Consider the following 24,213-nt stretch of genomic DNA (forward strand, 5'->3'; position numbering starts at 1 on the left):
CAGATATATGTGTTTTAAATAAAACTGAATGACTGATAATGATAGTTTAAATGATTATTGAATCTGTTTAACTGAACTTTATTTTGTCTTTTCTCTCAGACACAGACTTTCGTCTTCAGATGTTTCTCGTCTTCTGTCCAAATATTCTGATGTTTCTTGCTTTTGTCCTCTGGGGTTTTTCTGAAGGTCAGTATTTCAGGACTGATAGTTTATCAATGCATTATAATGAATAACTCATATATCTGTGTAGATGTACAGTCAGTGGTTTAAGTGGCCCAAAAGAGGTGCCGGTACTCTATTATTATTATTATTTTTATTTGTTTTGCTGACTCCCCTCCTCCCCTGGGGTAACAACAACTATATTGAAGGGGTTTTATATACAGCAGTCAGCAGACGACCTTATAAAAAATAATTTAATTGTGGATTTGCTTGAGCTAGAAAGAGCTACTGAACATAAATAAAATGTGCAAAATGGTGTTTAAAACATTTTGAACAAAATGTACATAAAATAAATTATAAAACATAATAACATAATAACCATAGAACAGTAGTACATAAACATGAGTCTTGCTATGGTTCATTCATTTCTTTACCCGTTTCACACACCCTCTCCGGACCACCTTGAGTTGACGCCATGATTGACACATGGACACTTGTAATCGGATTGACGGCTCGATCGGACTAAAAAAACCTCATGTAAACACCTTAATCGATCCGATTGAGCTCGATCCGATTGAAATTTAGATCCGATTGAAAGGGGTGGTTTACTCCTTTTGTAATCCGATCGAGAGAACATGTAAACACTTGATTGAAAACCGAAACTGAAAGGACTGCGCATGTGCAATGACGTTAAATAAACGTAATGAGTATAACGCGCGGAACGAGCTGTTTTTCCTGTTGAATAAAGTGTCATATTAATAAGCTTCCCGTCATTCTAAAATTCTCATTTTACTCGCGCGTATGTGAAGTGAAGCAGGACAACGTCCCACCAGTCCTTGTTGTGGATTCTCATCTACAGACGTCTGGTTTTGGCCGCAGGGAGGGGCATTTTTACTTCGTGATCAGCACGGCAAAACGGTTAATATGCTCTAAATTATGACCAGAGACGAATTGATATTACGTCTGCTGTTTAAAACAAATAAAGAACCAATAGAGGAGAATATTTATGCGCGAACAGCGGGAAACTCTGTATATTCGTGCAGTTTGTGCATGTCAAAAAATCAGATCCGATTTGAAACTTGTGACATATAAACGCGCACATCAACCCGATTACTTTATTTATCATTCATGTAAACACCGTGTTCGGATTCATCAATCGTATTGATTTCATTCCGATTGTGTCCATGTAAACGTAGCAACTGACAGCGGTAAAAGCGACGCATGCTCTTTTCACTTGTAAAACTCAAGGGTGTATGGGTAATGTAGTCTCTGCTCTCGGTGGGACGAATTAGGAAGCGTGCATTGTGAAGGGCGCTCTGAAAAGCGACAGCGCAGCCAAAGGATTAAAACAGATGTGCAATTGAGCGTACCGGTACGCTAAAAGCACGTTCTGGGCGCACGGAGAGGTGGCGTTACGCTCAAGAGCTATATTTGGAAGTGGCGGTACTGAGTACCGGCGCGTACCGGCCCACTTAAAGCACTGTGTACAGTAATGTGTGGTTTTGTTTCAGGATCTCTGTTTGAGTCGGCCTTTTGTTCTGCTCTTTATTTTCTGAGGCCTGTCATGTTGCTCTGGACGGCTCCGTATATCAATAACTTTACAGGTATGGCTGATTTATTATTATTAATATAGTATCTGAATTAATACACATAATCTTTTCACATAACCTGACAGTAAAATCAATTAATTTTATTTTACATTTAATGTTTTATTGGCATTTGTTTCATTGTGTTGCTGTTGTAAATAGTATTGTGGTTGTAATTATTTTTGTTTTTTCTGTTTTACAGGCAAGATTAAAACATGGGTTCGAAAGTACAGTTTTAGATCAGAATATATCATTTTCTCAGGTGTTTTTTATTCAGGTAAATAAATCCAAATGTAAATCAACAGTCACTATCATAATCAAATTAAAATACACATTAACAGTTGAACAACAATTAATCTTTTTTTTTTTTTAAGACATTAATACTTAATACTAATACAAAGTGTTTTGTGTTACTGTTGTATTTTTGTCAGTATATCAACATGTTAAGGGCTGAATCTCTGTGTGACACATTTATAATCTACACCGGTTAATTATGAAAATATTGCATTAATTGTCACAGTAGACAACAAGCTAGTGACTGAGACTGAAGCTAAAGCTGCTTCTGAATGACAGCGTGTGTCAGGGTCATGTCAGGGTCATCAGCAGCACAAAGTTCAAGGGTCAGGGGTCATCATCATCACAAAGGTCAAGCGTCATCATCAGCACAAGGGTCAGTGGGTCAGGGGTAATCACCAGCACAAGGTCAGGGGTCATCATCATCATCATCCACACAAAGGTCAAGGGTCAGGGGGGGTCATCATCAGCTCAAGGGTCATCATCAGCACAAAGGTCAGGGGTCGTCACCAGCACAAGGGTCAGGGGTCATCATCAACACAAAGGTCAGGGGTCATCATCAGCACAAAGGTCAAGGGTCAGGGTCACACAGAGACTGACAGAATGTGTCGTAATGACAGAATGCGTTGTAATGTTGTGTATAAAATCATTTGTTCAGTGAGAAGTGTTTTTATAATTCCTCTGTATTTATATTTTGCTTTTCTATTTCAGTAATTGTTGTTGTTTCTCTTCCTTTATTCCAGTTCTGTTTAAATCTGCGTATGACAAAAGTCTGAATTACACTGGATTTGAAGGAGTCGTGATTATAGTCCTCTTTGTGATCGCGCTCCTGCTGAACCTCTTCTATATTATTTACTGTAAGTATTTCCTTCCATCAAGAGTCAGTGACATATATGAGCTGTCAATCATGTTTTACCAGATTAATGGAGTTAGGGTTACAAAATATACAAACCATAATATCAGACCTGATTTATCAGCTAATTCCATTAGACAAGGCGAGTTTATACAGCAGATTTTATTTACATACTCAAAGTTTTACATGAGAAAGAGAGAGAAAAAAATGCAGTTTCATTATGCAGACGTGTGGTGTGTTTCAGGCGTGTGTTTACCGCTCTCCCTCACACACACTCTCAGCACTTTCATCATTATCTTCTCTTCAGGATTGCACACACTCTCTTACTGAAAGGTTTTCTTAGGCGTTCGATCCCTCATGCCATTGATTCTCTGATTCACTCTCATGAAAAATTGCAAATATCAGGAGATTTCAAATTGGGATTTCCAGGTCACGACAAATCATGGAAATAAATAACATAATAGTGAAATATGGGATAGTTTTGCTCATTAGTTATGCTCAACTGTAAAATATGCTTATCAGCATATTCCAGTCTTTGTTGTTTTCCAAGTAGTTGAGGTTATAAGTTTACATACACCTGGCAGAATCTGATAAATGTTAGTATATATATATATATATATCAAAAATACAAAAAAGTCAGTAAAACAGTGAAATATTATTCCAATGTAAACCAGCTGTCTTCTATGTGAATATATAGTTATAAAGAACTGTAATTTATTCCTGTGATCAAAGCTGATTTTTTTACTCCAGTCTTCAGTGTCACATGATCCTTCAGATTATTATCAATGTTGAAAGCTGTTATTTATATTTTTATTTCAGGATTCTTTGATGAATAGAAAGTTCAAAAGAACAGCATTTATCTGAAATAATGTGTAACTTTTGTAACATTATAATTGTCTTTACTGTCACTTTTGATCATTTTACTTCATCCTTGATGAATAAATGTATTGAATTATTTTATTTCTTTCCCCCAAAAAATTAAATAACAATTCTTACTGACCTCATACTTTTGAACGGTAGTGTTTAATATTACAAAAGCTTTATATTTCAGATAAATGTTGTTCTTTTGAACTTTCTATTCATCAAAGAATCCTGAAATAAAAATGTAAATAACTGTTTTCAACACTGATAATAATCATAAATGTTTCTTGAGCATCAAATCATCATATTATAGTGATTTCTGAAGGATCATGTGACACTGAAGACTGGAGTAATGATGCTGAAAATTCAGCTTTGATCACAGGAATAAATTACACTTGACTATATATTCACATAGAAAACAGCTGATTTACATTCTAATAATATTTCACTGTATTTATTTTATTTTTGATCAAATAAATGCAGCCTCGGTGAGCAGAAGAGACAGTAACCGTTGTTCCTCTAAGGTGCGCGCGTGTAATAATAAAGATATAGGCTGCGTTCCAGTCCACTTTTAGACACGCACTTGAGAAGTGAAGGGCATGACAATTTTGGACTGGAATGCAGCCCTAATAATGAAGAATAAAGTCCTGCGCAGAGGACAGACGTACGGAGGCCCGCACAGGACATGCAAGGGGAAAAGAGTAAATCATTTGCACGATTCAGCCTACTATTATTTCCTGCATGTCCTGTGCGGGCCTCCGTACTGACGCCAGATGTGTGAAGAAATCCCTCTGACTGCAGTCTAATGACAAATATTGCAGTGCTAAAGTTAAAAAAGAACAGCATTTATTTACAATAGAAATCTTTTGTACCAATATACTCTACCATTCAAAAGATTGGGGTCAGTAATTTTCTTTCTTTCCCTATTTTTTTTAAAGTAAATTAATACTTTTATTTAGCAAGGATGTGTTAAATTGCTAAAAAGCGATAGTAAATACTTTTCTATTTTAATTAAATGCTGTTTTACTATTTATTCACAATAAACCCTGAGAAAAGTATCACAGAATACTGAAAAAAAAACATTAAGCAGCACCACTGTGTCCAACATTGATAATAAATCATCATATTATAGTGATTTCTGAAGGATCATGTGACTCTGAAGACTGGAGTAATGATGCTGAAAATTCAGCTTTGATCACAGGAATACATTTATATTTTATGGTATAGTAAAATAGAAAACCATTATTTTAAATTGTAATAATTTTTTTCTGTATTGTTGATCAAATGAATGCAGGCTTGATGTGCATAAGAGACTTATTTAAAAAAATGTAAAAAATAGTAATGTGTCCAAATTTTTGACCGGTACTGTATATATATATATATATATATATATATATATATATATATGTACACTAGGCTATTGCTGCATAATTATCAAAAATGTTAAAATAATAAAGTTCTTTCACGTCACCATTTGGCGTGTTGTTGTCCGCCTACACTTCACATAATTCCATTATGTTCCATAAACATAAATACACTTCACTTCACAATAGCCTGTAGGTGGCGCTGGGCTTCATTTAACCAACTATGATAGTTTAATCAAATAGTAAACGGTGGCGGCTCCTGCAAAATCTCTCAGGGGGGGGGGGGGGGGGGGGGCAAATGTTTGGATGATTGATAACGATAAGGTCCACCCATGCAAGGGATAAATTAACAGCTTATCTTAAATTTCAAAGTACAATGCTAGAAGTAAAAAAGACTGCTACCATCCTTTCCTGATGGTAAAAACAAAGAGAGATTTTCCAACACTCGAGTATTTAAATGGTCAGCAATAAATACCTCTTTAGACAGCCTCTGCTTGTCTTCTTCTCCCAAGGCCCTCCTAGATCTTGTTGTTCCTGTTGCTACTTGCTCCTGAAATATCCTGATTACTACGACGGCTGAATTAATGACACGATAAAATTAACTGTGTTCGCCATGACGTTCAAGTTCAACTGGCCTCAACAACTCGCGAGATGTCCCAACAGTCTCTCTCGCTCTCGTTCTCTTTTATTTTTTAATCACATTTGATAAAGATATTATAGTAGTGTTTCATTTTTTCTTGTTGTTCAAATTCAAAATTGTTTTCAAATATTATTTGTCACTTAATCTTAAAGATTTTTAATAGTGTATGTTTGTTCCCACCAATCGCTGCACAAGTTAAGGATACGTATGATGACGTAAGCACGTTAGTGCGAGCCGTCCCGGAACCCATAGAGAATGCATTGCAGTGCCTGCTGTTCGAAAAAAAACGTCTTTGAATGTAAGTCTATGGGAACACTCTGGGCTATTCTCAGCCTGAGTGAAATCGCCCAAAAAGAGGCGGTACTCCACAGAACGTGACATGACGCTGGTTGGACTATATCCAGAGGCACAGTGACGGCTAGCGTAACCTATTTTTTACGGTCTATGAGCGTAACTCTGTGGTTGAATGAGATTGTGAATGTGATTGAAAAAGTCCCTTTCACACTTTGGTGGTGCGTCGCCCAATCGCCCTAATGGTGCGTTCACACCGGACGCGAATAGCGCGTCAGGCGCGAGTGATTTCAATGTTAAGTCAATGCAAAGACGCGTTACGCGCGTAAAAAATTCCTGCGGCGCGAATGAGGCGTAGAGCGCGGCGCGGTAGACGGGAATTCGCCTCATTCGCGCGTCAAGTTCGCGCGAATGGCGCGAATTAAGCGGCTGGCGCGTTAAGCGCGTTACGCGCAAATGATTTAGTTAGTGCTATTTGTGCATTCACGCGTTTGACACGAATTCGCGTCTGCCGCCCGAGTTGAAAAATCTGAACTTCTGCGTCAATTCGCGCCGCGTTAACCAATCAGGAGCCTAGCTGCTTGCTGCTGTTACGTGGTGAAGTATCTGGAGGCTTCAATAAATTATTTTGTAATATGACTGGTTCTAATGCACAACAAAGCAAATATTTTATCATATAAAACTTGATTTCAATATATGAGACATATTCATTTTGTATTGAATGCTATTTATTCCATATCTAGATATATGAAATATTATTAATGTAAAGACAACCAACATACTGCATAAGTTCGTGTCTGGACAGTGTTGTTCGAGAGAGAGAGAAAAATCCCAGGACAGATTAATCACTTTTGGAGGCTGGCTCCATTTATCATCAAAACAAAAATAAATGACAGATTAGGTGGATGAGGGCGAGGGTGATCCTCGCTCCGATGCGGGACAACAGGTCATCAAGCTGGGCGCGGGACAGGCGGAAGTACCGCTGAAAGCCGCCGTCATCCAGGCGCAGCTCCTGGAGCGAGCCAATGGTGAAACTCGCCACACTGGGTTCGCCTTCGAAGGGTCTGATGGACACAAATACGGCGACGATTACCCCTACGCCGCCGTTCTGCTCTCCAGAGCAAATACAGAGGGGTGACTCTCCGATGAATGCTCGATCAACATAAAAAAGATGGCCGCCCACGGGTTTCGATTCTGACGAGCGTGACGCGCGTAAATTTCGCTTCAAACTTTTGTTTTTAGGCGCGTCAGTTTCACTCTTGACACGCGAATTAACACAAAGTGGTCAAGCGTCAAACTAGACGCGGTAGACGCGAATTTGACACGCTATTCGCGTCCGGTGTGAAAGCACAGTAATGGTGCGTTCACACCGGACGCGAATAGCGCGTCAGGCGCGAGTGATTTCAATGTTAAGTCAATGCAAAGACGCGTTACGCGCGTAAAAAATTCCTGCGGCGCGAATGAGGCGTAGAGCGCGGCGCGGTAGACGCGAATTCGCCTCATTCGCGCGTCAAGTTGGCGCGAATGGCGCGAATTAAGCGGCTGGCGCGTTAAGCGCGTTACGCGCGAATGATTTAGTTAGTCCTATTTGTGCATTCACGCGTTTGACGCGAATTCGCATCTGCCGCCCGAGTTGAAAAATCTGAACTTCTGCGTCAATTCGCGCCGCGTTAACCAATCAGGAGCCTAGCTGCTTGCTGCTGTCACGTGGTGAAGTATCTGGAGGCTTCAATACATTATTTTGTAATATGACTGGTTCTAATGCACAACAAAGCAAATATTTTATCATATAAAACTTGATTTCAATATATGAGACATTCATTTTGTATTGAATGCTATTTATTCCATATCTAGATTATATGAAATATTATTATAATGTAAAGACAACCAACATACTGCATAAGTTCGTGTCTGGACAGTGTTGTTCGAGAGAGAGAGAAAAATCACAGGACAGATTAATCACTTTTGGAGGCTGGCTCCATTTATCATCAAAACAAAAATAAATGACAGATTAGGTGGATGAGGGCGAGGGTGATCCTCGCTCCGATGCGGGACAACAGGTCATCAAGCTGGGCGCGGGACAGGCGGAAGTACCGCTGAAAGCCGCCGTCATCCAGGCGCAGCTCCTGGAGCGAGACAATGGTGAAACTATATATATATATATATATATATATATATATATATATAATGCTTTAGAATGACCTTGACCTCATCACCACAATCAATGAACTTCAAGAGGCTATACAAGACTTATGTCTTCTGGTGGAGCATATTTTCAACCCTCCTGTGAACGCCCCATTTTCACTAATTTTACATACCAGGGGACGGCCAAGGTAATGTTAATTTTAAGTTTGACACAGCAGTTTTGCAATTATTAATTTTGCAAGGCTTTTTCTATAGGTTAATGTAAATCAAAATCTGCTGTGCAGTGACACAGGGGAATCTGTCAGTTGATGGGTCCCACACACACTACTCTTTACTAACACTATTAAAGATAATAAACATAAGAAATGTATGCATTTCATCTTGTCTTTCTTCTTCTTTGGCTTCTGTGGGGAAAAACTCCTAAACTTCAACAGAGAACCAATATTTTGTAAGGAAGGAGGGGTTTCTTTATTGTACATTTATTTGCATGTATGTATGGTTTGCGCTGTTTATGTAAATTGGTCAGCGCAGCGCTGGTGAGGATTGTTCGCGCCGCGCTGCCCACTGGGTGTCGCTAGGAAACACGTCTGCACTGCGCTGTCGAATCGGCCGCGCGGCTCGGATCATTGAACCGTGCAGATGACATGTCAGCGCGGCGCGAGCTCTGTAAACCCCCGCTGTCTCGTCCCACTTTTGGTTTGTTTGGCTTCCCATACAAAAAGCTTGCTGGCGAGTGGCGAACATGACTGCTTTGTCAGAAAGATGTCGTTGGTGTAGACACTTGTCAATCAAACATGTCTGACCAATAGAGAAGCACCCGCCCACTGCGGAACGTTTGTGTCCAAATGATTCAATCAAAAAAATTTGAACTTCAAAACTTTTTGCACTTCAAAAAAAAAAAGTGATTCAAACGAAAAAATCTGAACTTCAAAACTTTTTTCACCTCAAAAAAAAAATGATTCAATCAAAACTATTTGAACTTCTAAAATTTTTTCACTTCAAATAAAAAAAACAAAAACAACGAAAAAACACATTCTCTTCAATACTTTTTTTATTCACGGGGTAATTTTTTTTTGCATTTGAACAGTTTTTTCTTTGATTGAAAATATTTTTTTTGATTGAAACAACTTTTTTGGTATTGAATGATTAAGACACAAATGTCCTACCCATGTATGGCCCAAACACAAAAAAGATTACTTCAATCAAAGAGAACATTTTCAATAAAAAAAAAGTGTTCAAATGCAATTTTTGGAGTCTCAAATATTTTATTTGCATTCAAAAACGATTCTCTATATTTGAAAATGTTTATATTTTCATTGAAGTGACTTTTTTATTGATTCTGTTTTTTGTTTGTTTGAAGCAACTTCTTTTTTGATTGAATGATAAAGACACAAATGTCCTACCCATTATATGGTCCAATCAAAAAACAATGTTACTTCAATTAAAAAGGTTGCTTTAAACAACAAAAAAACGGACTTCTATCAAAGAAAACATTTTCAATCAAAGAAAAGCAGTGTTCAAATGTATTTTTTTGAGTCTCAAATATATTTTTGGATTCAAATACTTTTTTTCTTTGATTGAAAAGTTTTTTTTTCATTGAAGTTAAGGTTTTTTTAATTGAAAATATTTTTTTTGATTGAATAATAAAGAAACAAAACTACCTCCATAGTTTTGTGCAGTGCTTTTTGTAGTCAATTAACATCCATTGTTTCAACGACGCAGATTCAGATCGCTTCATAAATGTAAATTTGTCTGTCCATGTAATTTGTGAACTTGTTCACACTTGAACTTGTTGTGCCAGATGATGATGATTGGTTGGTGTATTGTAGGCCTACATGACAAACAGCCATCAATGAATTATGTAATATTTTAAAATATGTGATATGTAGATTTTTATTTTAAATCGACACACTACCTTTGGTTATTGAAAAAAAAAAAAAAAAAATTGTTTGGATTATTTTTTCCTGCCGTCGAGTCATTACTCACTGAAAGTAAGTAAATTAAGTTTATATAGTTTTGAAGGGGGAAATGGTGAATGAGTGTGTGAAGATTGTCCAAATTAAATGATGAATTAGTGAAGTGAGTTTACTTCTGTATTTATTGTTTATCATGGCATTAATGCTCAATCAGATCAAACATTTGTATGGATTTATTAACTGTTGTTTTTCTTACACAGTGTTGTCTAGATTAACTTTGAAGTTAACGGCCCGGATCGTTGCTATATTCAATCTTCTGGCTGATATAAGCTTTGATGTTCTTCCTGCACTGCAACTCATCCTCCTGTACTTCAGCTTTGGGTCGAGAGGAGGTCAGTTTACTCACACTGTTACCCATAAATAAATATGAATAGTTGATCAGTGTAAACTCTATAATGTAAACTCTATAAACATTATTCATTGTTCAACAGTATTAAACTCAAATCAAGAGAAATCTGTGAAACTCTCCAGATGAATCTGAGATATTAAACTTCATTCACACTCACTATTACAGTATATCATCTGAATATTCAATACAGTTTATATGAGTGTTTATATAATAACTTATAGGTTTATTTGATTTTTACAATAAATGAATGTGTAAAATTCACAGCAATGTCCATGATGTATATTAATGTTAAGACTCTGTGAACTTGACGATGATTTATAATGATTTCAAGTAATCATTGAAGGGATTTAAAATAGATTGCATTAAAGAATGACACTTACAGAGGAAATTACAAGTGATTGTAAAAAATATGAAAGAGCATTTATAAATTGTTGATGAATTGTGATTCAAAGCAATCATTGAAAATATTTAAAATAATAATTAATACAAATAACTTCCATCATGTTGTGACAGAGGAACACACACTCTTCCTCCGTGTTGAACACACACACACACACACACACACACACACACACACACACACACACACACACACACACACACACACACACACACACACACACACACACACACACTCTCTCTTCCTCCGTGTTGAACACGCACACACACCTTATTCCTCCATGTTGGACACACACACACACACACACACACTCTCTTCCTACGTGTTGAACACACACACACACACACACACACACACACACACACACACACACACACACACAACACTCTTCCTCCATGTTGGACACACACACAACAGTGTTGTTGTCCGGGGCTTTATAATGGAAAGAGTGGGAGTCACTGATTTGGATTCATCACTGAACCTCACACCTCACAACTATAACGATGGATCCATAAGCAGCTTTATGAATAATTACAGCAGAAATACAGACATGTGTACTCATACAGATTCAAATATTATTTTGTATGTATTGTTATTCTTATGTTTTATTCTTATGTTATTCTTATTCTTATTGTTGGCTGTCATAGATGTGTATTTTAGCGTCACTTAAACCTGCATGTCCTGGTGACACTAGAGGGCAGTGGAGTACCAGGGAGTTTCACTCTTTGATATGAAGAAGTCACACTACCAGCCATTTCAAGACTGTAACACAAAAACTAAGTTTCTGTTACCATACATAGGCCTACTCTTTATTCCTGACATGGCCGTAAAACATCAGCCGCTCGGGATTTCTCAAATGTCTCGGCGCACAAACACACACACACACACACACACACACACACACACACACACACACACACACACACACACACACACACACACACACACACACACACACACACACACAAGCCGCTGATAACACACCCTTTATACGGAAGCGCGAGAAATTATGTTTCATCAACTGAAAAGGCAGTGTTGTGCGCCTCACGTTATCAAACGTGAAGAAGAAATCTCTGCATTAATATAATCTCTACATTAATATAATCACTGCATTGATATAATCTCTGCATTAATATAATCTCTGCATTAATATAATCTCTGCATTAATATAATCTCTGCATTTGTCACAAACTGCTCTGAGACCAGAAAGTTTTAGATCCAAATGCAGCTTTAATAAGAAGGGGAAAATCCAGACACGTAATCAAATGTACAGGCAACAGGCAAAGTCCAGGTAGGCAGTCCATGCAAATAAACACACAACGTTGGGAACAAGGCAAACGGCTAATCCAGAGGCAGGCAGGGGACAAGGCAAACGGGTAATCCAAAGGCAGGCAGAGAGTCCAAAAAAACGAAAAACAGGGAACCAAAGAAATGCTCAGAGATGCAGTGCAACACATACAAAACTACGCAGTCATTGAATGATAAAACCAGGCTTATAAGGGGTGAACTAAACAAGGTAATGAGATCAGTGATGATGAGTCCGGGCAGTGAGTATGGGAAATGTAGTTGTGAGGGAAAATAACAATCTGAAGTGGAGTGCCTTGTTTGGTGGCGGCCATCTTGTCCGGAGACACTGGTTTGGTGGCGGCCATCTTGTCCGGAGACACTGGTTTGGTGGCGGCCATCTTGTCCGGAGACACTGGTTTGGTGGCGGCCATCTTGTCCGAAGAAACTGGCTCGGCAGATGTGACGTGAACAGTTTCTGGCTCGGCAGAAGTGACGTGAACAGTTTCTTGTTCGGCAGGCACGACGTGTATAGTCTCTTGTGCGGCAGGCTTGACGTGAACAGTCTCTTGTGCGACAGGCACGACGTGAACAGTCTCTTGTGCGGCAGGCATGACGTGAACAGTCTCTTGTGCGACAGGCACGACGTGAACAGTCTATTGTGCGGCAGGCACGACGTGAACAGTCTCTTGTGCGGCAGGCACGACGTGAACAGTCTCTTGTGCGGCAGGCACGACGTGAACAGTCTCTTGTGCGACAGGCACGACGTGAACAGTCTCTTGTGCGGCAGGCATGACGTGAACAGTCTCTTCTGCGACAGGCATGACGTGAACAGTCTCTTGTGCGGCAGGCACGACGTGAACAGTCTCTTGAGCGTCAGGCTCGACGTGTACAGTCTCTTGAGCGTCAGGCTCGACGTGTACAGTCTCTTGTGCGGCAGGCATGACGTGAACAGTCCTTGGTTTGGTGGCCCTGATGTGATGCGTAGCCTCGGCAGGACAGACGTGAAGTGCAGGCTCGGCAGAACTGACGTGAAGCAGCTCAGGCTCGGCAGGACAGACGTGAAGTGCAGGCTCGGCAGAACTGACGTGAAGCAGCTCAGGCTCGGCAAGACTGACGGGGAGGGCAGGCTTGATGTGAAGATCAGGCTGAACAGATATGAGATGATGATCAGGCATGACGTGAAGATTAGGCGAATCAGGAATGACTTGAAGAGACTCAGACTAGGCAGGCATGATGTAAAGAGACTCAGACTTGGCAGGCATGACGTGAAAAGCAGGCTCGGCAGGGCTGACGTGGAGCGCAGGTTTGGCAGGGACCTCGACGGAACGAGACTCTGGAACGGTGGTTTTGGCAGGACGAGACCCCATTCGGACGATCTTTTTGGCCATCCGTGGTGACATGAGTGGTAGGTCCATCATGGGGGACATGAGTCTGGGAAGTCCAGAGGCCAATCCGGTGATGGGCCTGATGGGTGGCATGACGTGAAGATTCTCAGGCTTAGAGTTTACCGTGAGTTTGCGGGGTTCTTCCTCCGCAAGGCCCACAGTAAATGATGAACTGCTCAAGGAAAGGGCCAAGTCAATATACTGTTCAAGAGTCCCGTTAGGGTCATGCAATGGTATAAGGTAGCTGAGTGAATCAAATAGTCCTCCACGAAAAAACAACATTAAACATACCTCATCCAGGTATTCAGATGAGCCAGCTCCAAAAAGTCTGTTACATAATCCTCGATGGGTCGATCTCCTTGACGGATACGTATAATTTGTGCTGTTGGATTCATTGATGGGTCTGGGTTTTTTTCGGCTGCTGGATCTGTGGGAGCGTAGTTTTCTGTCACAAACTGCTCTGAGACCAGAAAGTTTTAGATCCAAATGCAGTTTTATTTAAGAAGGGGAAAATCCAGATACGTAATCAAATGTACAGGCAACACGTCACATTCCAGGTAGGCAGTCCATACAAATAAACACACAACGTTGGGAACAAGGCAAACGGCTAATCCAGAGGCAGGCAGGGGACAAGTCAAACGGGTAATCCAAAGGCAGGCAGAGAGTCCAAGAAACCGAAAAACAGGGAACCAAAGAAATGCTCAGAGATGCAGTGCAACACATACAAAACTACGCAGTGATTGAATGATAAAACCAGGTTTCTAGGGGGTGAGCTAAACAAGGTAATGGTAAACAAGTGAATGTGATTAGTGATGATGAGTCCGGGCAGTGAGTATGGGAAATGTAGTTGTGAGGGAAAATAACAATCTGAAGTGGAGTGCCCTCTGGTGGCTCTCGAGGGCACTCCAACTGATGACCGTTACAGCATTAATATTATCTCTGCATTAATATAATCTCTGCATTAATATAATCTCTGTATTAAAATAATCTCTGTATTAATATAATCTCTGCATTAATATAATCTCTGTATTAATATAATCACTGTATAAATATAATCACTACATTAATATAATATTTGCATTAATATAATCACTGCATTAATATAATCTCTGCATTAATATAATCTCTGGCAAGACCTTTGGTCAATGGGAGAGAGTAGGATCAGTTTCCTTATTAGGTCAACATATGATGTTCTCCCATCACCGCAGAACCTAAACCTCTGGGTAGGAGAGGATCCATCTTGTCCTTTGTGTTCATCACCTGCCACATTAAGGCACATTTTGACAGGATGTAAGGTGGCTCTTAGCCAGGGTCGGTTTACTTGGCGCCATGACCAAGTATTGCGATGTTTGGCTTTAGCATTGGAAGGCAAGCGTAGTATGACCAATAAATTGCCGCCTGTTCTAGCGAAACATTACACGCAGAAGACAATATTCCTCCGCCCAGGCGAGCAACCACCAAGAAAAGGTGCTAACACCAATTCTCGCCCAGGACAACTGGAAGCTGCTAGGGACTGGAAGATGCTGGTTGATCTTGATCAACGGCTTATTTTTCCACCTGAGATTGCCACCACTAACCTACGACCAGATATTGTTTTGTGGTCTGGATCAGCACGCATTGTTCAACTGATAGAGTTAACAGTGCCATGGGAGGATGCGGTAGATGAGGCATATGAGAGGAAGAAACTGCGGTATGCTCATCTGGCCACTGAAGCAGAACAGCGAGGATGGAGAGTCCAGGTTTATCCAGTGGAAGTGGGTTGTCGTGGTTTTGTGGCACACTCTACAACCCGGTTCCTCAGAGACGTCGGATTCAGTGGCCAAGAGTTGCGTCGTACAGTAAAGAACTTATCTGAAGCAGCAGAAAGGAGCAGCAACTGGCTGTGGTTGAGACGGAAAGATTCTAGCTGGCTGTGTACAGGCCGCCATGCTACGGTTTCGTAGAATTCTTGAAAACTTGAAAGGTCTGTTGGTTTATTTGTATAGGTTGTATAGTATTTACAGTCATTACGTTCCTGTGTATATTGCGTGAATGACGGGTGGTTGGGCAGATATTGTGTTTTGCGGTAGGTGGTATGCCATACGGAACCGTTGCCACTGAAACTGCATATTAACGCACCAGTGGGGCTCGACAGCCTTAGTCAAACGGGTTGGCGCGTATGGTTGGGTTGTGGAGAGATTGTGAGATTGTGGTTAGGTCTCAGCAGCAACTGTTGGTTTATTTGTATAGGTTGTATAGTATTTACAGTCATTACGTTCCTGTATTTATTGCGTGAATGACGGGTGGTTGGGCAGATATTGTGTTTTGTGGTAGGTGGTATGCCATACGGAACCGTTGCCACTGAAACTGCATATTAACGCACCAGTGGGGCTCGACAGCCTTAGTCAAACGGGTTGGCGCGTATGGTTGGGTTGCGGAGAGATTGTGAGATTGTGGTTAGGTCTCAGCAGCAAGAGGGAAGTAGAGGTCAGTAAGCTGGGCTGAGTTGAGTGGGGGACGGAGGGGGGTGACTCTGGGACGCCAGAGTCACTGTCGAGCCCTCTTGAGGTGTCGTGGGCTAGTCGACGAAACACTGAGGACGGAAGGTGCCCACTTGAAGACCCTAGAGATGTTCCCTACTCCGCTCAATCCAGAGGGCTGTTATGGGGGACCGCACTGTGGTTGCAGCCGTTGTGTGTGCTGACGCGCAATATTAACACCAGACAGAAGATTCACGTCAACAGATGGAAAGAAGCGTAAATGGATGGAGAAGCATAGGTTACTGTAAAGCTACGTCTTAGTTGGTGATTATCTTGGCGAAAGCCGAGTACAAATCAGCATGAAGTTTTAACATCTACTCTCGTGTAATGGAAATCTGTATTAATATAATATCTGTATTAATATAATCACTGCATTAATATAATCTCTGCATTAATATAATCTCTGCATTAATATAATCTCTGTATTAATATAATCACTACATTAATTTAATATTTGCATTAATATAATCTCTGCATTAATATAATTTCTGCATTAATATAATCTCTGTATTAATATAATCACTGCATTGATATTATCTCTTCATTAATATAATCTCTTCTGTTTCCAGGATTCATCATTGTTGCAGTTTTACCAGTGTTGACAACAGTGACGAGATACAATTGGGATAAAAGATGTGGTCAACAAATTGGCTGTGAGTGTTTTATGAATTATGATCTATAATTCATAAATGCTTGTGTCATTTTGAATGTCTTATCTGTACAGATTTTGGATTAAATGAGAGTAGAAATACAGAATAATAATCTGTGTTCAGTCGTTTTGAATATTTATGAATGTTTTATATATAATGTTTAGTGTATGGTCTTGATGTTTTTATTCAGTCAGTGTCAAACACAGATACTCAGTTTTAAACTCATGTTAAACATGTTTTTCAGTTTCACCTTCGGTCAGGAGATCAGTGTATTTAATGTTCATGTTATTGGTAAATGCTGTACTGCTCTATTTCTACATCACAGCTCTGGAAAATGAAAAGGGTATGATTATATACATGTATATCTGAAACATATCCCTGCTACATTATGCTGAAGTGTGTCAGTTGATGAACACTGTTAGTGATGAAGCTGATGTGTGTGTTGATGTTCAGATCGTGTCGGATGGATGTGTGTGATCGTGTTTCTTCAGTCACTCTGGACATTGAGGAACTTCACAATCTCATTTAAATGGGGTACAGTATTAATATTAATCATCATATCTGATCACCTTCATCTACCACCTCTCGTTTATTCTCCTCACTCTCTTCTGTTCTTCTCTTCTGGAGAGATCGAGTCTCTATTCTGTGAAAAACTATCATCATTTTAATGATAAACACTGTTAACAGAAATTTACTATACAGTGAAAAACTGTTTCTTTTCTTATACGTTAGCCTATGTACATTAGGCCTTTATGTTTGTTAATGTTAACTGCATTATTTCAGTGTTGTGTGTGTGTGTCTAAGATGGTGTTTAATGTATGTGTGTGTGTGTGTGTGTGTGTGTGTGTGTGTGTGTGTGTGTGTGTGTGTGTGTGTGTGTGTGTGTGTGTGTGTGTGTGTGTGTGTGTGTGAGAATGACACAGTACAGCTTCTATATTAATATTCACTTCATCAGCTTGTGATGAACTTTGAACTTGTGTTTTTATGGTATTTTAGTACTTCAGTTACTGGAATATTAACATTACACCAGTTAATGATACAGCTTTTTACTGTAAATTTACGTTAAATCTATAAATGCTGAAACGCTGCAGGCGTATATTTACGGTAAACTTCTGTCAACCACAGATGCTGTTTTTATTTCTAAAATAAAACTTCACAGATGTTTTACAGAGTAATTCAGTGTTTACCATCCGATCACAGCTGTAATCCTGTCATTAATATTGATTTTCCTGAATTCCCGTTTCTCACGTGTGTGTTTATGATCTCCAGCTGATATTGAAGTTTGCTTGACTGATCAAACTTACTTCACTTACTGATAAACTACTATTACATCTTCTTCTTTTGAGACAAAATTTAGACAGTATCTCCTCCTGGAGCTTTAAAACTACAAACACCAAACTCTCTCACACCTTCTGTTCTGACTCAGTATTATCTTTTATAACTAATCCGACTTACAGTTTTCTAAAAATCATAGAAGTCCCATAAGTTCTCATTGGGGGGTCAAAACTTTAAAGCATAAACTCCAATAGAGAATTTAAGCTTTATCCACTATGTATCTGTCACTGGCAAGCCTAAATCAAGCTAGTAAACATGCTAAAACATGTTAGCACAATGTTAATTCATGCTGACAGCATGCTAAATCATGTTAGATACATTATATACTTCATGCTAAATCATGCTAGCAAACATGGCATTTCATGGTAATCATGTTAACATCATCCTAAATCATGCTAGCAACAAGGTAATTCATGTTAAATCATGCTAGCAACATGGTAATTCATGGTAAAAACATGTTAAAACTTGTTAGCAAAATGCTCATTCAGGTTAACAACATCCTAAATCATGTTAGCAACCAGGGTTCTAAATTAACACCCGCCAAATGCGGGTTAAAATTCATTTTGGCGGGTGTTAATAAAAACTTACTAGCCAGCTTGGCCGGTGATGCATAAGGCTCTGTTCTCGGTCATTTATCCCCTGGCAGTACTTCCTACATTTCCCATGAACATTGTGCCGTAATGCTACGTGATGACGTTTCATACGCCTATTGGCTGCGCGCAGTTTGCAGTGAAACCAGCGCGAGAAATGATCATGGAAACGAACGGAGAAACACCAGAAAACACAAGGAAGATGAAGAACGAACGGAGCCAGAGCAGGGAGTTAGCTAGTAAAGTAAAGTAAAAAGTTAAGATTAAACTAAATGCGGCGGTGGTTGGGACAGACTTCTGGGTTTAAATTTAAATGTCGTTTAACGAGAGATACGTTATTTTTTTTAAGTTTAAGGTTTTTGTCATTATTTCTGAACAAGCTTATACATTAGGCAATATACACAACAAGCTTACTATATATCTTAAGGTTTTCTTTTAGTTGAAAACATTAAACAATACGTGTAAACAAAAAATATAAAGAGCAAAAGCATTTAAGCTCAAGCAGCGCGAACGGGGAAAAAATAAAGCAGACTGCGCAGTTATCGTACAGAACGTACTCGAGTCAGCATATGATTATCGTGTTTATATTGTTTCACGTTCATGTTGAGAAAAACAATAATATCCACATGCTCGAGTGAGAAAACGCGCTGGGCTGACACAGACGTTGCAGAGACACGTGTGTGTGTGTGTGTGTGCAAGTGAAGTAACAGCACTTTGCGTTTTCTGTTCTTAAACCTGACTCCCTCAACGAAATTTAAAGGAAGCATATTCCTCAAAATCATTTTGCTACCAGAAGATATCATCTCGGATCATGATTCTCTCGGGGTACAGCTGCTGACCTGCAGTCGTTAATGCAGTGATGGACAGCTGCTTCCTCAGTCGACTGGTGTTTCTTTGGATTTCATGTGATTTCTCATATATATTGTGGTGGTGATATTATGATAACTCAGTTTAATTAATAATCGATTAAAAGTAATTCCATGTTGTAATAGGCTATCATTTTCATCTAAGTAATTCCAAACTTCGTGAGGCAGACAATGACATTATGTGATCAAATACAATCCACTTGTTAAACACGTTCCACTCAGTGCATTTAATTATAACTGTGAAAAAAAAGAAAGAAAAAAAATTGTTTTAATTTTTTTGAATAATAATTACAGATCGAAAATTCGAATATTCGTGCACATCCCAAATAGATAGATAGGTAGATAGATAAATAGATAGATAGATAGATAGATAGATAGATAGATAGATAGATAGATAGATAGATAGATAGATAGATAGATAGATAGATAGATAGATAGATAGATAGATAGATAGATAGATCCCAAACTTGAAATGAAATGTTTGCACTTTCTGTGTTGTATTGTACTTTATATGTGTTTGTCATGCTAACAATTTTAATAAAATGATCAAATGCATTCAGTGGCACTCATAATTTCTCTTATTTTCACCGGAAAAAATTTGGCTAGTGGAAATTCTGATTGGCTGGTAACTTTAGAAAGTTAAGTTAAGTTCAAAAGTTAATTTAGAACCCTGTTAGCAACATGATGAAACATGAAAGCGTCCTGCTAATTCATGCTAAAACCATGTGTAACTGTGACACTAGGTCACATTTGATCCTGACTACGCCACCGGGGTTATATACCACCGGAAATAACAGCAACACAAGTTCAAATAGACAATACTTGATAGAAGAACGAAGACGTGACTTTCAAGTTCTAAACCTTTGAGTCATGAAACTCTGAATCACCAATCAACTTTAATTGGGAAGATTATAAAAAAAACCAGAGAAATCACAATTCAATAAATATAGACGTTAGGTCAATTATTAAAATCACAACCCGCCCCCCAATCTTGAGATAGGAGTGACCAAGCCTGTGGGAAGGAGAGAAAAAGTCACTGGGCCACAGACTCGCAGCCCTAAGAGCACACCACACGTGCACGGTTCTCAAGACTATTAACTAACCACTTTTAAAGAAAAGTGTAGTGAATAATACAAACGACTCTACACTCCCAAATCAATACCCATGCCAAAATCTCACGCCACATGCAGTGAAGAAGAGGCCCAGATGACCCTGGAGAAAAGTAGTCCCACACAGGCTGGCTCCTACAACACAGAAGATATGAATTAAATCTCCCCTTGACACATCACATAACCCTCAGCGGTTGGTCTAAACCAAACTCAAATTATAAAATCAATTACAGAAATAATAAACAAGAAATCAATTCCAAACAGAAAAATCAGTATATAACTTAGTGATGCACCGATGTGAAAATTGTGGCCGATACCGATAAACGATATTAATATTGCTGTTATGGCCGATACCGATATTTACCGATGACGATATCTCTGTATAGAAAACACATTTTTATGATAATCAAATTAAGAGCTATTTTCCAAAACACTTTTTTTTTTTACTTTTGTAATTTATTTCCAGAAATGACTGATATTGGGCATCTTTACCTGTGTGCAAAATATGTCATCAGATTTTCAGAAGAAAAAAATAATATTTATATAAAAATAAATTTTTATAAAGGATACAAGTGTGTCCTGAATTCACACTATGAATAAGCCAACCCTGAGTATTCTCAATAAACATCTAACTCACTTGAGACCAAGTCACTGTATTCTATGAACATTGTGCAACAGTTCAAAACTTTAAAGTACAGTACTGTCCTACTATGGCCAAAGACCTTAACTTCTATTTTATAGCACAATGTTATGATAACACTTAAAATGTAAGCAATATTAACCCTATTATTAGACTTACTATGATAAAAATGGCTTCACATGTAAACAAGAAGTTGAAGTAGTGAGAATATTTGGAATGTCCTGTATGAACACAATGACGGAGTATGTTTTTATGTTTCCACTGTTCGATCGCGCCCACGCCTCTCTCACACAGCGCACCACACACACACACACACACACACACATTCCAGCATTGCAATCTTGACGTCGCAGCCTGTCACAGAGCTTCAGACCTAAGGCAGGGCTACAGATTAAGTGTCCCTAAAGAACTGTATCTAGTAGTTCCGCGTTGTAATGGATTTGCTTTCTCGTCGGTTGTTTGACATGGATTTTAACCAGGGTTCAACAAAAGGTAGGCTCTAAATTACTACATTCCTGCTGCTGGTGTATGGGTGTGTCGTTGCGGCTCCAACCGACCAACTCGCGTAGTTTTCAGTCAGTGGACTGTCATTGACAGGCGAGAGCTAGCATTTTATTTCAGTTGTAGCCTACATGTAGCCTTATATTACGGGCTGTAAATTAAGATATCCTACAAGCCTGCTCTAATGCAGCGCTTGTTACTAGATAAGTTGTTGATTATGGCTCGAAACGTGTTTGTGTTTAGTTTGTGAAGTAACATCGCTAGCTAAAGGCTACCGCTAGCTATTATTGGATTTTAAAGATTATCTTTTTTATGCACCCGTGTCGTGTGTCATTCTTACCTTGATCATTTTCATTTTCACCATCATTTCCCCCCGAGAGTATGCCATTATTCAATAATCTAACAAAAGCAATCACTGTGAAGCCACATGTAACGTGTGTGTCTGAGGTGATTTAATTTGTACATCATAACCCCATAACTCCAGCGCGGCAATACTTTGATGGTCGGTCAGAACAAGGCAGAGTCTGTAACTTGCGCCTCCAGCACCTGCTTCAGCACATTATGTGTGTAATGTATGCGCTCATGCAAAAACAAACATCCCCGCCCCCACATAAGCCTACACACACGTCAAATACACAGGAGTGATTATCGGCCTGTTCACATCGGCCCTATTTTGACATCGGAACGATAGCGATGTGTAAAAAATTGACCATATTGGCCGATATTATATCGGCGGCCGATATATCGTGCATCACTAATATAACTATAAACCTAAGATTTGTATAACTAAAATAATTCATAAGCAAAACAGCAGGGCCTAGACGTCAGAGGTCCATATGCACAGAACTCCACAAAGAAAGATCTGCCAAGTAAAAACAAAACAAAACATAAATACCAAACAAACCACATCAATATCTGAAGAACAAACCACTTGTCATGACGCAAAACCCACACAGCGTCACAAACATTCAAAATTCACAACTGTTAGATAACCCAATAATTATACCTAAAATGTTATCAATGAGACGAACCTAACCAGGGGCGCAACTACCCAGTGTTAGAGGGGTATGCAGCAACAATTTTGGCGCCCCCCAATATATATATATATATATATATATATATATATATATATATATATATATATATATATATATATATATATATACATATATATATATATATATATATATATATATATATATATATATATATATATATTAGTGCTGGGCGGTTTGACCAAAAATTTATATCACGTTTTTTTTTTCAAAATTATTCCGGTTTTCCGGTTTATGACGTTTTTTTTTTTGTCATGCATAATAAGGTGTTCAAAGCATTTTCTACTGGTTGAGAGAGGAATTACTGCAGTAAATTGACTTAGGATGGTCTATTTTACTGTCATTAGTGAATATTGTAGAATAGAATAGCGCCCAGTATAACCTAAAATTGTTATTTCTTTATAATAATGCGCTCTCGACATTTGACAGGAAAATAACGCCATAGTTCTGCAGCATCCATCTTCCCTGTAACGTAACACCAGAGCACTGCTGTTTACCCTCGCCTCGCAGTCGCTGCTTAGAAGTGCAACATTGTAAAGGGTCCGTCTGAAACAGTGTCGCGCGGCGCAGCGTAACGTTCGTTCCGAACGTTGTGTAATTAAATAAATCGGTATGGCGGTATATTCAAAATCAATATCATAACAAAAATATACACCGGTTTTTGGTATGAACCGGTATACCGCCCAGCACTAATGTATATATTATATATATATATATATATATATGATAATATAGAGGTGGCAACACATTTTAATGATTATTTTTTAAATTCGGTGCGGGATCTGGCAGATATGTTCCCGAAACCAATTTGTATATATAACTTTAATTGTGATGAGTCATTCTTTAAATTGTCTCATGTAGATGAAAGGACAGTTTTGAAAGTAATATCACACATAAATAATAGTAAATCTAAAGACATTTTTTCCATTGATTCTGTGTTTTTAAAAGAGCACAAGGAAATTTTAACTCCAGTGTTAACTAAAGTTATAAATCAGTCTATAAATGAAAGTATCTTCCCCACATCTTTGAAAACAGCTATAGTAAAGCCTATACACAAGTCAGGAGACTAGCTCCAGGTCTCTAACTATCGACCTATAAGCATTCTTCCTACTATCTCCAAAGTCTTTGAAAAAGTAGTTGCAGCACAGTTAGTGGAACATCTTGATTGCAATACTGCATTACATCCTCTCCAGTTTGGTTTCAGAAAACGATACTCAACGGAGACAGCATGTTGCTACTTAATAGAAGAAATAAAATCAAGTTTGGATAGTGGAGGTGTTGTAGGGGCGATCTTTCTTGACTTGCGTAGGGCTTTCGATACAGTAAACCATGAACTACTAATGGATAAATTAACACAT

General features: G+C 38.8%; 2 protein-coding genes across 2 annotated transcripts in view; one reads left to right on the forward strand and one right to left on the reverse strand.

The window, feature by feature from the left end:
• The window catches only part of LOC143714406 (uncharacterized), a 297,700-nt gene that overhangs the window by 153,859 nt on the left and 119,628 nt on the right, over window positions 1-24,213 (reverse strand). The window lies entirely within an intron of this gene.
• The window catches only part of LOC143714401 (uncharacterized), a 66,838-nt gene that overhangs the window by 34,421 nt on the left and 8,204 nt on the right, over window positions 1-24,213 (forward strand). Inside the window, exons 8-15 of the mRNA XM_077205511.1 lie at window positions 100-186; window positions 1,671-1,763; window positions 1,948-2,022; window positions 2,783-2,896; window positions 10,370-10,501; window positions 16,679-16,762; window positions 17,004-17,102; window positions 17,213-17,293. Of these exons, the coding sequence (XP_077061626.1) occupies window positions 100-186; window positions 1,671-1,763; window positions 1,948-2,022; window positions 2,783-2,896; window positions 10,370-10,501; window positions 16,679-16,762; window positions 17,004-17,102; window positions 17,213-17,293 (765 nt within the window). The remainder of the gene's footprint in view (window positions 1-99; window positions 187-1,670; window positions 1,764-1,947; window positions 2,023-2,782; window positions 2,897-10,369; window positions 10,502-16,678; window positions 16,763-17,003; window positions 17,103-17,212; window positions 17,294-24,213) is intronic.

This window comes from Siphateles boraxobius, unplaced genomic scaffold, assembly GCF_051911475.1.
Source record: "Siphateles boraxobius isolate OS27281-9 unplaced genomic scaffold, OSU_SipBor_1 54, whole genome shotgun sequence".
NCBI classification, from domain to species: Eukaryota; Metazoa; Chordata; class Actinopteri; order Cypriniformes; family Leuciscidae; genus Siphateles; species Siphateles boraxobius.